General features: G+C 41.5%; 1 protein-coding gene across 6 annotated transcripts in view; it reads right to left on the bottom strand.

The window, feature by feature from the left end:
• Positions 1–2445: 2445 nt before the first annotated feature.
• LOC147035073 (carboxy-terminal kinesin 2-like) overlaps positions 2446–19045 on the bottom strand; it is a 122894-nt gene continuing 106294 nt past the window's right edge. For all 6 annotated transcript variants that reach the window (XM_085893325.1, XM_085893343.1, XM_085893333.1 and 3 more), the window contains 4 exons: positions 10763–10902; positions 10608–10681; positions 9213–9288; positions 2446–2696 (listed from right to left, as the gene is read on the bottom strand). In XM_085893325.1, coding sequence (XP_085749451.1) covers positions 2652–2696; positions 9213–9288; positions 10608–10681; positions 10763–10902 — 335 coding nt within the window. In that variant the 3' untranslated portion in view covers positions 2446–2651. The remainder of the gene's footprint in view (positions 2697–9212; positions 9289–10607; positions 10682–10762; positions 10903–19045) is intronic.

The following is a 19045-nucleotide window of genomic DNA, read 5'->3' on the forward strand; positions in this document are numbered from 1 at the left end:
TGAATCCAACTTACGAACGATTCTTGCAAGATAAAATCAAAGCGAGTGCTCAGTGTTTCACCATTACTGCAAAGAAAGTGAATCAAATTAACTGCAATATGCTTACCTGATTAACTGTGTCAGATTAAAGTGATTAACTGAAACATCAGATGCTGATGATCCTGCACCTTCCTCCTCTTGAGAACTCCACATCATAATCACATTTTCAGCGTACGTGGTAAATTCTAAATTCTCGGAAAGTCACTATCACGTTAATTGAGGAATTACTGCATATGACACTCAAGGTTGGAATAATTAAACAAACTGTGGAAAACACACCCTGACACCACCGTAACATGAGGGCAAGTACTAAAACAATGTGGGAGGTGGAAATTATGTTGCTTTTTTAAATCTTAATCTCAAAATTATAGTTTTTTAGCTTAAAATTGGCAGTTTTCACATGAAACCAGATTATAGCATCCCAGATTTGTGGTTGGATACCTGTGAAAACTTTGCTCGAGATCATTGTGTGAATCATTAAAACAATGTTGACAGTTAGTTGATATTGTAATGCAATGTTGTGCATGAACAAGCAAGCTCGGTTATTAAAAAAAAAAAGCTCGGTTAAAATTAATCTGTTAGTTTAAAGGGGAACTCAAATGCTCAGACCACCTCGATGCTAATATATCCCTCGATACCCTACAAAATAGATATGATGTGTCTTTTCCGATTTCTTTATTATAATGTAGGTAAAGTTGTGATTAAAAGTCAAAATCTTCTTCTTTAGATTAGCTGTGACATCACACTTGGAAGGAGACCACCAGATCCATAGTATGCAGGTTAAATGATTCAACTTAAAAACGTGTGATTCAACTTAAATGGCGAATATTTTTCGATTTTCCATAAATATGCCGAGTCGGTGCATCCTTGAAGCTTGTATTGTAATAGAAACAGAGATAGTTTCATGCCACACCAATGGCCGAAAGACCCTTCCTTAGTTTGCCAGAAATTGGATAAGGTTTGTCTGAAATACCCGAGCATGGATTGGGCCAACAAAATGTTTGCTTTTGCGCTCAGAACATGTTACAGAGAACTGCAATGAAACAACACAGATGGCTAGATCTTGTGGTTAACGCCACAATTGAGAGAGGCTGTCATCCCCACAATTAAGCAGAAGAAACAACTCTCACTCAAAACTGCAGCACCATACCCAGCTACCAGCTTACGCACACAGACAATTTGAGCGGTGAATCAAACACTGGTTGCCATTGTCCGGCAGTTACTTCAAGAGCACCAGAAAGTAATTATCGAGTAACAACACAAATTACGACACATCAAATGAACCACCATCTATTTGTAGTGGAGAGAAAGTATGTATGTGTCGACTCCTCCAAAAGGATTTTACCAAGGATGCTAAAACTTTCAGGGTCCCCCTCAACCACCACCCCACCGCATCCCCTCCACAATCCCCATCCATTTGGGAGGGACATCGACACCTCACGGACATGACAGTGGGACACGGCATGGACAGAAATGGTGCCCAGGAAAAGTATGAAATGGGACGATCCCGTAATGGTGGGACAAATAATTAGTTCCCCATTTTGTCCACGATGTCCGAGTGTGCTGGGCGGTGCCGGTGCTGTTGGGCGATGATGGGTATTGCTGCTCGAGTAATATATAAACCGATTTATCAATAAATACAAAATTCTCCCTTATAAAACGTCAATTTAACATAAAATCAAACCCTACAGAGCTGAAGTGATCATGTGACCAGTGTGTTAATCTTCAAACGCTTCCACCTTCTTCCTCTGAATCGCTCGCACAAGGTTCAAAATGATACGGTTCCACAATTCCCCCAAAAGAGTTCCATCACAAATTTTGTTTCCAACAGTTTCTTCAAAATCCAAATGAATAAGTTCAACATTCTGAGAACCATCAGTTGCTAATGACGGTGGAATCAGGTCTGAATTCAAGCTCGACCTGCACCGTTTCTCGATATAAACTGCCATTCGGAAGAAGATAGCTTCACGGTATGATATCAGTGGCGAAATCGAAAAATCGACATACTGGGGCTTTGACACTTTGTGATTGACAAACAAAAGAAAAATTCAATTTTTTTTCCCCCTTCAAATTACACTGATTAATGATCCTCAATAGTTTTCAGGAGAAAAAAAACAAAATTGTGTTTTGGTTCCCCTTTCACAACTATTTTGTGCAATATCATTAAATTGTTTAATCAGATGCATTTATAATCTGCATTATAATCGGTCATCCCCCCCCCACTGTCACCTACCTCAAAATATCGGAATTGGCATCGGACCTATAAAAATCCACATCAGTTGACCTCAAGTATAAATATATCCGACAACAATAAGTCTCATCTTCCCCTACCAAATAAGGGGAGGCTTGATTAATATAGAAGAGCTAAATGCCACAACATACTTAAAATTCACGAGTCCAAGGTGGTGCATTGCAAACGGATGCCATTTATTCAAAACCTGTCTTTTATTACATGGTTATAATGTACAAAAGGTTTAAAATGCTATAAACATAAAGGGGAAGCCTGAGTGAAAAAAAAATCCTAGCAATTGTAACAAAATATTGTTTCTCTAATCCAACTTTCACAAATTTTCAAAGCAAAATAATAAACACATGAGAGAGAAAAAAAAAAATCATTTCTTGTTTGCCTGTGCTGTGCCGATAAAACAGTCATTCACCTGGAGAAGGACAAGAATGGAAAAAAAAATAAAATAAATGAGAGTCAAAACAAGTGCATATGCAACAGGATTAATGTCGACTTACGAAAAGTGCAACTCAAGGCCCCTAAAATTGAGTCATTTCATTACAAGCAATACTCGCTCGAGGCACTAGAGTGCTTCAGTTAACAACAACAAAAAAAAACAACAGAAAAAACGAAACTATAAAATCTGTAGATTTAACAGCTTGGTTATTTTAATGAATGCCAGAGAATGATGAGGGAAGGGGATTCATGACTTTTCAGCATAATAACCATGGTTTCATTTGATTTTTTTTGCAATTTTGTCTACCTTGCTGAATATACAAAAATCAAATTAGATGCATTAGCTACGTGAAAGTAAGTAATTTGTTGCACCAAACTTGTTTCTCAGATCTCTTCATTTTTGCATCCTAAAGTAGTTTAATACAGTTTTCAACAACTTCTTCTGTGTGTTTGCATGTGTGTGTATGTGTGCATGCGCGTGCACATGTGCGTGTCACAGGCAAAGAATGAAAGAATGAGCAAGAGTAGCGAGAGAAAGAGATAGAGTGCAAGAGTGAAATAACTGCAAAGAGCGAGAGCTGGAGAGAACAAGAAATAGAAAAGAAAAAAAAATAAATAAAAAGACAGCAAACGAGATCGAAAGTGTAAACGAGAGCAAGAGAGAACAAGAACTCGAGCTTGATAAAATGAGAGAAAAAATTGAGAGCGAGAGAACGAGAGTGAGAACAAGAGCAAAAGCTCTTGAGCAAGAACAAGAGCAAGAGTAAAACAATAGCTAGAGCAAAAATTAGAGTGGAAACGAGAGCGAGATAGAATGAGGCAGAAAGAGGGAGAGAGTGAAAACAGAAAAGAGGGAGAGCAAGCAAGCGAGACAAAATAATGAGTGCGAGCGAGACAGAAAGAGCACATGAGAGAGAGAACTCAGGTGAGAGTAGTATTAGCAGTCGTAGTAATTGTAGCAGTCTTATTGACTGGAGCCAGCAACTGGAAGGTGCAAATCAAGTTAAAAATCCAGATAACTAGAGTGTGTAATTATTACCTCTGCCAAAATCAACCTGAAGGTGAAGGAGGTTATGTTTTCACCCCTTTCTGGCTGTCTGTTTTACTTGCAAAATCAAAGATTTTTCAAGTATACTGAAACGCAAAAGAAACTTACCACTTGTTTGAAATGTAATAAAATTGTAACAGTTCAAAATAAAACAAACCAACAATTGCCAATTGATACATTGGCATTTTATTGATGACATGTCAAGTTTATGACCAAGATACACCATCTCATAAGTTTGTTCCACAGTACAGAACAGCACAGGGTGCAATGTCAGTCCCCTTTCAATAGCGTGTGTGGCCACCATTGTTTTGGATACAGGCAGTGCATCGTCGGCGCATACTGCCTACCAGTCTTTGGATGGATTGCTGCTGGATTCTGTCCCACTCAGTCCTCAATGTCTGAAGCCATCTGACCGAGGACCATCTGCCTGTCCTGCCTTGCAGTGGTGATTCTTGGCCTCCCTGATCGAGGTCTGTCATCAGCAGAGCTGTGGAGGGTGTCTGTCCACCAGGGCCGATATGGTCTGGTGTGAACAGCCAAGGCAACGTGCCACCTCACGGTAGCTCAATCCGCCTTGCAGTATATGCCCAAGGCACACTGCCGTTGATCCCTTGACAATCGTGGCATGTTGATTGAAATGCCCATTTTGCACTGGCCTTTTTAAAGTCAATATCAAGACATCACGTGCAGCTCATTAAAATCATCCCGTACCCCTTGGCTTATTACTGACAGTCAAAACGGCTGTTCAAAAGCTGTGCTATGAAGTGACCATTGAAGGTTCAAGTGACCATCCGTGACCGTTTTGTCTGACAGTGAGGACACTATTGTCCACAAATAAGTTCACACATTTACTACACGCAGTGTTATTGTTGATATTTGAAGGTTTAAAAGGTGGTAAGTTTCTTTTGCGTTTCAGTATATATTGGTCAATCAATTTTGTTATTCTGTCTGTCGCCTCCAGGTCACAATTTGAAACCAATCTTCACGAAGTTTCACATGGTAGAGTTTGTCATAAGGAAGAAGCTTATTGTTTGAGGTCAAAAGGTCAACATTGGCCAAAGGTCAACAACTAAGGTGGTATTTCTAAAATCCTAAATTTTCATCCGACTTGAAATTTAAAGAGGATTTATCTTTCAGGTCACTGACTTCAACCAGCCAATTGTTTTTGAGGTAATCATGGACCAAACACAAATACAGCTTTATAAATACAATCCCACAGCCCCTGACACAAATCACGATAACAAAATACGTAAAACAAAACACACACCAAATAAAAAAAAACACTTGTTTTGTCGGGTTGAGCTTACCCTCTTGCAAACTACAGGAAGTGATGTCCTCACAGTTGTTGTTATTGGTAATTTATTTATATTATATTATATTTATGCCTGGTATTGGCGTAACGGTTTGGGTGGTGGGCTTGGGATCCTAGGATCCTGAGTTCAAATCCCCCTCGGCTGTTGAATTAATACCAAGTGGGGTTGACTCTGCCTGTGTCATCCTTCCAAGGTCGGCAAAATGAGTGCCAGAATGCTGGTATCCTGTGTCGGAGTGGCGAACCATCCAGGATTGTGCCCTATAGCCAAGGAGGCTGCTTAGGCAGCACCAACGCTCTGCACAGAGTATGGTCCCAATGAATGGATGGACCAAAAGGTCACCACCGAAGGTGGTATTTCTGAAATCCTCAATTTTCATCCCATTTACTTGAAATTTGAAGAGGATTTGCACATCAGGTTACTGAATTCAACCACAAATTATTTTTGAGGTCAAAAAAGTGTTTCATGGATTTTGCCAGTATCGTGCTCTGCATGACAGTCTTCGTGTTTGTCTTTGTGTTTTTGTGCAGGATATCTCAAAAAAGTTGTGGACGGATCCGGATGAAATTTTGTGGACAGGTTTGGTGTGTGACAAGTACGAGGTGATTAGATTTTGGTGAAGATCTGGATCCGGCCACTAGAATTTTTTAAGTGATTCTTCACCATTGAGAGATGGGGCCAAAAATGATATATAGCACGATATCTCAAGGTTGAGGATGGATTCAGATGAAACTCGGTGAACATGCTGGGTGTGTGACAAGGAAGAATTGATAAAATTTTGGTGAAGATACGAATTCGGATCTGGATCTGATAATTTCTTAAGCGATTCTTCACCATTGAGAGAAAGGCCAAAAACGATAAGACTACTGTATAGCATGATATTTCAAAAATGTAATGGGCCCGATATGCTCTCGTGAAATCATTGTGTGGCGGAGGTATGCGCTCTGCAGAGTGCCCTTCTAGTTTGGAAGAGAATTGCTCGCCTCCACTATTGCCTCCAAATTGGCTTTAAGACAGCCACCCTCAAAGCGACTGCTTCAGCCTTTTATCGCCCCTCAACAGACTTGAACTCAACAATCATTGTGTATTATTAGTATTGTCGGATCCCTGTATTTCTGGGGGATACGTCCCTGAAAAATAACGTGCATGTCGGGACACTGGTCTAAAAAAAAAAAAAATAAAATAAAAAACAACAAAAAAAAAAGAACATGGTCTAGGCTTGTGAAAGAGCGATTACACAGAACAAATTAGGACACAACATAATAAAGGGAACAGCAGGAGAAAGAGGAAACAACCAACAGCAGAGCGGAAGGAGAAAGTAAGAGATGGATAAACAAGGGATGCAGGTAATGAGGGGTAAGGGAGAATGCAAAGGGTGGACAATATGCATACATAAGCTAAATTGTTTGTGACCCATTTGTGATTTTGGCATGGTCTGAAGAGAGGGAAAAGGCTGCTGCCTGTCTGTCAGAAGGATGACAGACATCACAGCAGAGAGTGGATTAATCAGCAGAGATAGAGGATTTTCCAGAGTCAGTGAGATCATTAATAAATATTAGGAATAATATAGGGCCTAGAACACTGCCTTGGGGTACTCCAGCCTTGACACAGAGAGGAGAGGAACGGGTTCTGTTAAGAGCCGCACGTTGTCTACGAGATTGAAGTAAGTCAGTAATCCAAGAGTGTAGTTGGCCTTGGATTCCATAGGCAGACAGTTTGGAAAGCAAGACAGGAAGCCAGACAGTATCAAAAGCTCGAGATATGTCCAGAGAGACGGCTCTGATCTCATGTCTGATATTAAGGGCCTCCACCATTGTTGGAAGAGTAGAAGCAGCATGTCCAGGGTAGAGTGACCAGATCTGAATCCAAATTGATGATTTGAGATGAGGCTGTTGGAGAAAAGGAATAATTTTAGGTCAACTGCGATGATGGATTCCATGACCTTGCTGATTGGAAGTACAGTAAGCTAATTGGGCTGTAGTTAAGGGGATCTGTTTTGCACCTTTTTATGTAATGCAATGATCTTGGCCGATTTCCAATTTCCCAGGTGGATACATGACACCAGTTCTGAAGTGTAAAAAAAAATAAAAGAATAAATAAATAAATAAAACGCCACAAATACGTGAAGCGTGAATTTAGAAGCAGGCCACACTTTATGATCCGTGAATACCTGAGATCCATGAATAGCAAATCTGTCAGTAAATAATTATAATTGACAAAAGACAATGCTTTGCAACAATAAAGGATGTTTGCATCAGGATTGACATTCTTGCCAAAAAGTCATCCTGGTGACAAAGTAGAAAAACAAATTTAAATTCCTCCTTAAACTGTCCTGCAATGTAATGTTGCACTAACATGGTCAGGTGATTCTCATCCTGCTTACAGGGTAATTCACGCATTGCGTTCCTCCAAGCCCATCCCTCGGTGTACTGCAGTCAGAGCAAAGGGTGGGGGCCTCTTGACAGAGGAGTCCGAAGTGAAGGCCCGCTGGGCCGGTTACTTTGATCAGCTGTACCAGGCTGATCCACTTGCTGTCGAGTTGGATGTCAGGGGTCGTACAACCCCGATTGCTGACCCTCCAATAAACTGTATTCCACCTTCGTTTGTGGAAACACAGGCTGCGGTGAACCGGTTGAAATGGGTAAAGCTCCTGGGATCTGTGGCATCCATGCTGAACTTCTCAAGGCTGGTGGAAATGCTGCACTCGTGTCGTTGCATGCAGTGCTGTGCTCTGCCTGGAACACAAGCATCATCCCAACTGACTGGAAGAGGGACCTTGTTATCCCTCTTTGGAAAGGGAAGGGTGATCGCCAAGACTGCAACAAAGGGGTGACTGCTCTCAATGCCGGGCAAGGTCTTTGCTCGGATAATTATTGATAGGGTTCGCCACCATCTGCTTGAGTACCAGCATCAAGAACAGTCAGGCTTTACACCAAAGAGATCAATGACTGACCGTATCCCTGCTCTTCGGATCCTCACCGAACGCAGACAAGAGTTTCGGCAGGGGCTGCTTGCAGCCTATGTTGATCTTTGTAAAGCGTTTGATTCAGTGAATCGGGAAGCCCTCTGGAGGATCCTTGGTCTTCGTGGGGTGCCACCAAAACTGATCAATCTGATGTCTGAACTTTACTCAAGGTGAGGTGCATCGTTTGGGAATGTCAAGATCTTTGACTTTGATTTCGCAGATGATGCATTCAGCTTTGCGGAGACTCTGGATATCCTTTTGGGGGCCCTCGAGGTGCTGAATGAGGAGTCGGAGCAGCTGGGATTACAGGTTTCCTGGGTCAAAACTAAGATCCAGGCTTTCAATGACATATTGGATACTGCTATCCTGTATGTACCTGTTTGTCACAAGGATGTTGAGGTCACAGAAAGATTCACTTACCTTGGCTGTGATATTCATGTCTCTGCTGGCTGTGAGCCAGAGGTCAACAGAGATCTGGGTCGGGCCTGGGGAGTCATGGATTCACTATATCATGGGGTGTGGCGCTGTCGGTACCTGTGCGGGAGGACGAAAGGCCAAGTCTTCAGGTCCTTGGTGCTTCCAGTCTTGCTCTATGGATGTGAGACTTGGACTCCAACAATGGATCTGAGATGGAGACTTAATTCCTTTGGTAGCAGGTCTCTACGGAGAACCCTTGGCTATCGAGGGTCAGACTTTGCATCCAACGAGTAGTTGCTGAGAGAGACTCAGATGAGATTTGATACCTGCATAGTGTGTGAGCGTCAACTGCGGCCGGCGGGACATGTTCCTCGTTTTCCTGATTCTGATCCTGCCCAGCAGATTCTCTCAGCGAGGGAGCCTCGTGAGTGGAGGAGGTCGATGGGCCGACCACATGCCTTGTGGTTGCAGCAGGTTGATCAGTATCGCAATGAGATGGGGATGGGCCAGGCATCTGCCTGGGGGATGGCCAGACAGAGGCCCCTGAAAGTACCAGCGGCAAAAGAGTACCAGTGGAAAGTGGATGCAGCGAAGCGCTACTCTGGCGCATGCTCCCATACCTGACCTGACCTGACTAACATGAGCAGCAAGCATCAAGTTGGCAATACAAAAAAATGGAACCTTAAATAGATCATTGACTAGAACAAATCCCAGGTGTAAACTTTCATTAACAAAATGAAGACGACCCACCTTGGCAGCAAAACGGAGAGAATTCAGAGTTTCGTTAAAGTTGTCATAGGACGGACTCAAGTTCACAAACATTAACCTAAAATACAAATAAAAAAAGGTGAGAAAGGACAGATGTAGCATCCTTACCAAAACAGCAGAAAATGATTTGATGTATGTATGTATATATGTATGTATGTATGTATGTATGTATATATATATATATATATATATATATATATATATATATATATATATATATATATATATATATATATATATATATATATACATATATATATATGTATATATATGTATGTATGTATGTATGTATGTATGTATGTATGTATGTATGTATGTATGTATGTATGTATGTATGTATGTATGTATGTATATATATATATATATATATATATATATATATATATATATATATATATATATATATATATGTATATATATATATATATATATATATATATATATATATATATATATATATATATATATATATATATATATATATATATATATATATATATATATATATATATATATATATATATATATATATATATATATATATATATATATATATATATATATATATATATATATATATATATATATATATATATATATATATATATATATATATATATATATATATATATATATATATATATATATATATATATATATATATATATATATATATATATATACATATACACACATACAAACGCATCCATCGAAAACAGAAAAATGATACAAAAAATAATAATCTTCTGCCATTTCCTGAGGCGAACTTCATGCATTGCCCACCCCCTTGATTAAACCTTCAGCAAAACGATTTTCCACAAATCATACTTCATAAGTACTACAGATTAAAAGGATATGACAATTGTGTTGGAATGTTAATTATAAATTAAAGGCATTTTAGGAATTGTTTTCTGAATCAGGCCTGCCAGGCATTTTGTGAAAGAATTGGGGTAATCTGCAGCAGAACCAACACTAAGGTGTGGGTAGTAGTAGCCGTTCCTTTTCTCTCAGATGCAGCACATGGCTGGGAGCATCAAGTTTGCTGGGCACACGGATGTGTCACTGATGCAATATCCCCTTGGTGGGTAGACCAGTAATTTGTAATTTGTTCATGGTATAGGCGATAGCTCACCTACTCTTCGTGAATGAGACCTAGATCTTTAACATCCACCAACTTATGCTGGCAGATGGGATGTCCAGTTTAACATCTGAAGGATGATGCAAACCACCAGGGTGAGAGTTTATAGCTCGGTCAGGATTATCACCCAGGCTAGACAGCTCATAGGCGAGTCGTAGTAATAGTAGTAATAGTCTTATCAAGAAGAGCCAGCAACTGGGAGCATCAAAATGCAAGAAGGTTTTATTTTTAAAACTCACGTTTTTGAGTTGCCCGAAAGGCAGTTCTGCAACAGATAGGTGAGCTTGGAGTTTCGGAATGGAACATGTTGGTCCTGGAAAGAACACAAAAGTTATTCAGTATTATTTCTGCATACGTCATGAACAATCGTGATAAATGAACAACATGAACATACCTTATGGCCAAGGGCCGTGATGACCTGAGCAAGACAACTCAGGCTAAGGTTAATAGCCTGTGCTTCCTTGAGGCGTTCACCACACGACTGGGATTTGTTGAGACGCTCACTTCCTGCCAGGTCCACCAAGGTGAGGATCGCTAAAGATAAAAAGAAAATGCATACACATGCTCACCGCTAAAAAATATATATGTATTTGTGCTGAACACCCACTCAAGATCAAACATGAAAAAGCATGAGAGTTGGAGTTGAAATTTACGAGTGTCACCCCACCTACATAAGTCTTCCTTTTTCAATCCCAGCACAGACACAGTCACATATGATTTCTGAATTTTCAGCACTTTTCTTTCTGCTTCGAAGTAAACTAAAACCAAGGATTTGTCTCGTCCAACTTTCAATTTTTACTTGCACCCTTTATGGTCTTGCGTACCCATTTCCATTTATTCTCTATGACTAGCAGAGAACCCACCCTAAGGGCGATCTTATTCCAAGCGTACAACTACTTGTTTTGACACATCCCATTACATTGGAGGTGGATAGGCAACAGATCACTGCCGTGATCGATCCTGAAAAGAAGAATGTACATGAACGGGTTATGTGCATGAAGCGAAAACATGTGTACTGCTAATGTGCATATACAGGGTGGGGCATTAATATCTGATGGTTTTATTATCCTTATACCGTTTTTGTTTCTAAACCAAATAAAATATAATTTATTTTCAACATAGGCACATACATCAAGTTTTTAAAATCAATTTTGATTCTGCATTTCATAAAAATTACATCAGACAAATGGGCCCCTTTCGGATTTGTGCATTCACGACAGCGGATCATCACATTGTTCATTACCACAAGCAATGTCCCTTGATCAATAGAGTGGATGGTTGCAGTGATGTTTGCATTTAATTCATCGATCGATGTTGGATGTTCCTTATAAACTTTGCCCTTCAGGAATCTCCATAGGAAGAAATCTGGTGGAGTTCAATCTGCCAAATCAAAGTGTGCCTCATCTGCCATGATGACCTTGTTTGTGAAATTGGCATGCTCATTGCATTTAAAAAATAGCTCATTGCATTTAAAGTTCTCCATCAATAAAAACTTTCGAGTATTATCTGTAAAACAAAGAAAACAATAATTACTTATGCCAAGACTGCTTCTGGCTAGAAAGATTGCAAATGTGTCAGATATAAATGCCCCACCCTGTATAATACATCTTGGTTATAAAAGCATTGGCCTATGTTGCATATCGGCTCCAAACTTTCGATACCTGATGATCCCTTCAACTGTCGCTTAGGTTATTTTACACTGAAGATAAAATTTTTTGGGGGAGGACATGGCAATTGTGAATGACACTTCGGAAGAGGGTAACCTAAGCACCAAAATGGTGGTTCTATGATAATATCTCATGTTACAAATGTGGGTGGTGTCAGGCTAGATATCCAACCAAGCGGTATAGAGCAGACATACATACATTCATTCATACAGTGCCTATACAAAGTCTGCAACCCCTTTCAAATTTTTTTTTACCTTTTCTTGCCTTTTAGCCTGGAATAAAATTGCATTAAATCAGACTTTTTCGACCTTTATTTACAGATAACCCACAACTTCCAAGTGAAAAACAAATTCCAAAATTTTAGAAAATTAATTCAAAATATAAAACGAGAATATCTTGGTTGGATAAGTGTCCATCCCCCTGAGTTAATACCTCGTGGAAGCACCTTTGACAGCAATTACAGCTGTGAGTCTGTTGGGATAGGTCTCTACCAACTTTGCATACCTTGAAAGAGCAATATTTGCCCATTCTTCTGGACAAAACTGTTAAAACTCAGTCAAGTTGTGTGAGAAGCGTTGATGGACAGCAATCTTCAAGTCGTGAGAGATTTTTAATTGGATTTTGGTTGGGGCTCTGACTCGGCCACTCAAGGACATTTGTCTTTTTGTTCCTTCGGCACTCCAGTGTAGCTTTGGCCCTGTGCTTCAGATCGTCATGCTGAAAGGTGAACCTCCGTCCCATTTTCAGCTTTTTGCAGAGGGCAGCAGGTTTTCCTCCAGGATTTTTTCTGCATTTTGCTCCATCCATTTTCTCATCTATCCTGATGAATATCACAGTCCCTGCTGAGAAACATCTCCATAACATGATTCTGTCACCATCATGCTTCACAGTAGGGATGGTGTTCTTTGGGTGATGTGTTGTGACGTGTCAAACGTAATGTTTTGCATTTAGTCCAAAAAGTTGCATCCTGGTTTCATCAGACCACAAAACTCTTTTCCATATGGCTTCAGAATCTCTGGAGTATTTTTTGCATACTTCAAACAGGACTAAAGGTGGGCCTTTTTGAGAAATGGCTTCCTTCTTGCCACCCTATGATACAGGGCAGACCTGTGAAGTGCTTGGGATATTGTCGTCACATGCACACAGTGACCAGTCTTTACCATAAAGGCATGTACTTCTTTCAAAGTGGTCATTGGCCTCTCTGTTCAGTCTCCTCCTTACTTGGTCATCCAGTTTGGAGGGACGGCCCATCTTAGCAGGGTCTTGGTGGTACCATACATCTTCTACTTCTTAATGATTGTCTTGATTGTGCTCCAAGGGATATTCAAGGCCTTTGAAATATTTTATACCCATACCCTGATCAGTGCCTTTCCACAACTTCATCCCAGAGGTCTTTCGAAAGCTCATTGGAGCTCATGGTTGAGTCTTTGCTGTGAAATGCACTACCCAGCAGAGGAAACCTGCAGGAACAGCTGATATTATTCTGAAACAATCAGAATCACTGCAATTTAACACAGGTGGAGGCCAATTAACTTGGTGTGTGATTTTGAAGGCGAGTGGTTACACCTGAGCTAATTTACAATTGCTCTAACAAGGGGGTGGACACCGATTCACCCAAGATATTCTAGTTTTGTATTTTTTCATTAATTTTGTGAAATTGTAGAATTTGTTTTTCACTTGGAAGTTGTGGGTTATGATGTGTCAATGAAGGTGAAAAAAGTCTGATTGAATGCAATTTAATTCCAGGCTATAAGGCAACAATACATACACAAAAACACACTTGCTCCATGATATGTAGATTACATGTGTGTGCAGGAGTAGCTGACACCCTCAGTGGGGGAGTATCTGTCAGCCCACTGAATTAGAATGGCCAATTAATGTCAAGGGAGTCAAAGAAATGTAAAATTGTGAAGGATAGCACTGCGATCAAAATGGTAATCACCATGATGAGTAACGAGGCGAGTAAAGCATGGGATAAAGATGCTGCAACATAATCACTAACACTGTCAATCCCGATGATAAAATACGACCTTCATCTGCATTCTTAGCGCTGTGCATCACGTATTCGTGGTTTTTGCGGAAGAAAAAAAAAAACATCTTCCACAAGCCATGACCCGATTCTACATTTGTGGTACTGTGCTCCACGTTCCAAGGTTTTTCGTGGGAGCATAAATTTTTTTTTTTAGCCGTGCTATAAGCGAGCTGCGCGAGTTGTCACACTATAATCCGAGCTGCACAGCCTGTCGCACCATTTGCGCTATAAATACGTTCCACTGTATCTACCAACTGCTGTGCAAGACATCACCCATGATTACACAATTAAAACGCTTCACCAAATCTATTACCAGCTGCTGAAGAAGTTACACAATTGAAATGCTTCACCACATATTACCAGCTGCTGAAGAAGTCATGACCCACGAGTTGCACAATGAAAAAACACTTCACCACATCTACCAGCAGCCGCGTAAAAAGTTATCACCTACCAAGATCCTCCACAAACAATGGGAAAGCAACTCACCTCTCCCAGAGCTACCCACAATTACCACACGACAACTTATGTGCAGCATGTCCTGGGTCTCAATCATTCTTCTCTTTCCGCTGCCTTCATCTGTGTTTTATATCTTGCTTTGATCATTGATCAAACATGGGTCTCAAGTGCAAGACCAGTGGCAGAGATGCGTCGACTGCCAAGAGGCAGAACAAAATGATGAGCCTGAGCAACAAAGTGGAGCTGCTGGACTGGCTTTCGAGAGAAGAGAGTGTGCGCCTCTGTGGGTAGATTGTATGGAGTAAACAAATCCACCTTTTGCTTCATACGGAAGAACGAGAAGGCGATCCGAGAAAGTGTTGTGGCGAGCGCTGTACAGAGCACCAAAGTGGTTACCCAGGTCTGGAGTATCAATATAGAAAGGATGGAGGACAACTCACAGAAGAACATGCCTTTAAGTGGACCTTTCATTCGTGCAAAGTTGATACGTATGTACACGTATATGGCTGGCACGGATGTCACAAGCATGAGTCATGTGGGTGCGGCTACAACTGATATGCTGAGCGATGTGGGTACGAGCGACACCAGTCCATTCTGAGTGAGTAGGGGATGGTTGGACTGCTTCAAGAAGCGGTACGGTCTTCACAGCATCAAACTGTCAGGCGAGCGTGCCTCAGCGGACCAGGAGTTTAAAAAAAAAAAAAAAAAACGGATAAGCATTGCAAAAAACAAAAACGGTGCCCACTTGTACCATGAAAGCAGAGTATCAAAAATACAAATGAGAGAATAATAACAAAAGAAAAACAAGGTGATAGAATCGTACATACAAAACATTATCATAAGTATACTGCATTCGACCAAGATATTTGTGTGCTCTGAAGCAGAAAGCCTTGATCCCAGATGTTGCTGGGTGACCTACAGTGGCATCTGGTAAACTGTTCCACACTGGTATTGCGGGTATATAGGAGCGGTCATACTCGTGACCAGTGACCACTCTCCGCCTTGCCAGTAAAACACTGCACAGCATAGCTTCAAAAGGAAGCACTTGCTCTGGTGAACCTTGATGGAATCCATGATGGAGGTGGCATGGTCTTCAGAAATACTGCAACTTATGTGTGCAGTCTGCATATCAGACCCAGACCTGCAACAGTTCTGTGTGGTCGGGGATCGATATTCAATTCATGTGGAAGGGCCTTGATACATACAGCATGACATTGCACATTATACAGCTTTAAGATACATGGCACTTGCAGACATCCATTCGAGGCGAGCATATTCCATTGTGCTCCGGACATGGGCTTTGTACACTTGGACTTGGCCAAGTGGATCCAAGTATGGAGCAATACTGTGAAGGGCACTCACTCTTTGTCCAGCTCCAACGGCGATTGAGTTCACGCGAGATTGAAAACCCAAGCTCCGGGAGAACGTGACTCCAAGTATGTCAAGCTCATGTACATGCTGCAAAGGCTTGCCATCCATGAAGAATTCTGGAGGATGCTCACTTGGTAGTCGTCTACTGAGAGTCATAACCTTGCATTTCTCAATAGGAAACAGGACATTCCATTTTGGTCCCCACTCGTAGATCTTCTGTAGGTCTTTGCTCAGAGAAATGGTGGCATTCACTTCATAGAGCAGGCAGTAGATGGTAGCATCATCAGCATAGAGGCAGGTAGGGTTATGCAGGTTGTCACACAGATCGTTAAGAGGTCGCCAAAACATTCCCTGCTTAACTCTCGCAGCTCATCGAGGAGGAGGGGGTACCTGCAAAAGCAGGTGTTCAAGGCTGATAAGACGGCCAATTTTGGAAAAAGATGTTAAAGCAAAACTTCCATCTTGAAGTGCGAAGGGACAGCATCTGGGTTCAAGGCCTCAAAGGATCGGGTGTCTTGTCTCCTCTGCGCAAATGCAAAAAGTGACTATGATGAAGCGCATGATGTTCTTCCGTTGCCTGAACCTGTGTGCTCTCAAGGGAAAGACCAAACACACACTGTCCATGTTTTGGAGAGCCAACAGGAAGGTGTGGGTAACGGCAGCAATTTTCAGACTGGTTCCACAACTGCTTCATCCCTCAGGTGGAGAGGTACCTGGTGGAAAAAATAAATAAATAAAATAAACTTTGCGTTCAAACTTCTCCTGCTCATGTATAAAACTCCTGACCACCCTGGGATCTGGAGGTGGCTCACCCGAACGTTGAGGTGATCTTCCTGTTGCCCAACACCACCATCTTCCTGTTGCCCGAACCAGCCGCTTGAACAAGGAGTAATCTCCACTTTCAAAACATACTATACCTGCCGCACCTTTCGCCGTATTTTGGATGCGATGAACCCAGAGCTCGCCGTTGGGCAGTGTTGGAAAGAGTTCAACATAGCCAACTGCATTAGCACCGATGAGTCGCTGGACGAGGAAAGAGCCTCCACCATCAACGCCTGCTAGCAAACCCTGTGGCCAAGGCAGTGACGAACTTGGCAGGCTTTCCCGACAACACAGAAGAGGGACAAAATTGCTCGGTTGGCACGGCAGGTAGGAGGGGAAGGCTTTGACAACGTGGAGCCTGAGGAGTTGGATGATCTTATCGCCTCCTATGCTGAGGAGTTGGAAACCATTACCTAAGTTTCCAAGGGTGGCAGGGGAGGGGGGGGTGGCGGCAGGCAGTGATGAGGAGCGTGTCGAGTTCTAACCTCAAGGTCAAGTTCCTGGGGAGGTGCTGCGGGACATGCAGGCAATTACCAAGAGGTTGTTTGATGCCAATCCAGTCATTGAGCATTCCTTCAACTTCAAGAGTGGGTTGGATGACGTGATGCTCGCATACATGAAGCTACATCAAAACCTGCAGCAATGCGTTTTTTTTTTTTCACCCTGGTCCCTCCACCTCAGGAGCATCAGCACCCTCCCCTGCCTCCCCTTCAGTGCACAACTCATCAGCATCCTCAGAGAAGAAAATCGAGATCACTCGATTTTAATTAATAATAATGAGAAAAAGTTGCATGTGTTTGTGTAAATAAAGGTTTGAAACAGTACCTGCTCTTGTATTTTTTACTTTTATGGTACGGTTGGCTAAGCACTTTTAATACAGGGTGTTTCAAAAAGTGATGCAACTTTAAATGTTTATTTACAAAAACAGAATCCTCAGGAACGTGAACCAAACATTTCTTGAAAGCTTATGACATGGTATTTTCTATCACTGATTGCGATTGCAGCAAGTCACTGCTCTGGTTCGCGAGAGGCCAAGGTCTGAAATTGGCATTTACGCAAAATCCTTGTAATTTATGTTCTCGGTGTGCCCCTCCACGGTTCAGACAGGTATTGAGCCTGACTCCAAAGTTCTGTCCAACTTTCCTGTCGGTCTCATGTGGCACTGCCTGGAGGTAGTCTGACACCTCCTGCTTCAGATTATTCAGTGTGGCAGGGCGGTTGGTATCTATCCTCTCACTGAGCTAATTGCACATATCAAGCCTCCTTCTCATGTCATCTTGACTCAGTTTATGCCCAATAGAGATGATGCATGGGAAAAGCTTCAGTTCCTTCGTGAGGATACACCAGACTGATATTGGTTTGATGCCTGGCTCCCGGGAGCACCAGCGGTGGGACTTTTTGGAACTGTCCACTGCAGAATTCCGTAGGCGTCGATGTTGGCTTGGCTCTTGGTTACTGATGCTGGCTTGCCACTGTTGCCCTTGCTCTGGTTATGCACTGTACCCTTGTGCTCAGAATGTTTTACGATACATTGAAAGGCACAATTTGTAGGTCCATAAAGTGTTCTGAAATCGTATTCCCGGCAGAGCCTCCGGCGGGTGTCTACATTGGATTTAGTCTCATACCACAGAGCCAGCAGTTTTGTCTTCTGCTTCAATGTCAATGGAATAGTTGAGTTATGGAGCTAGAAATCCCAGGGAACAAATACCACGATAACACCACCAAACCCTGAAAAGGAAAATGGTATATGTCAAACAACAAAGAAATGGCAGGAAGTAAGAGTTGTATCAATCTTTTTGAAACACCCTGCAAACTGTAATCGCATTCCTTCATTAAACATTGGAAACGGTATTTGGTGTTGTTTTTTTGATGCTGTCATCGTGTGCATTTACGGTCAATTTTTTTTTTAATAATCTCCCCCTATGAATCAAGAACCACCAAGAACCTATCCATCCTTTTTCCACTAAACAATGTTGCAGCATTTGTGGCGCCGACATTTGTGGCTTCACCATTCGCGGAATTTTTCATCAATCACAAACCGCCAGGTTCAATCACGAACCGCCACCTATCACCCCTTTTCCCATTGGCATAATGCCCCGACATTCAGTTTCGAGATTTGTGACATTTTCCAGAAACATATCTCCCTACAAATGTCAGGGTCCAACAGTATTGTAATCACCGCTACGATATGTGATGAAACATGCGATAAAGATGCCGTAATTACCACCATAATCATCATCGTCATCATCAGTTGTAATAATGGCCACGATAATCATCTATATATATATATATATATATATATATATATATATATATATATATATATATA

The sequence above is a fragment of the Eptatretus burgeri genome, chromosome 1 (assembly GCF_056783735.1).
Source record: "Eptatretus burgeri isolate ZD-2024b chromosome 1, Ebu_testis_v1, whole genome shotgun sequence".
In the NCBI taxonomy this organism is placed as follows: Eukaryota; Metazoa; Chordata; class Myxini; order Myxiniformes; family Myxinidae; genus Eptatretus; species Eptatretus burgeri.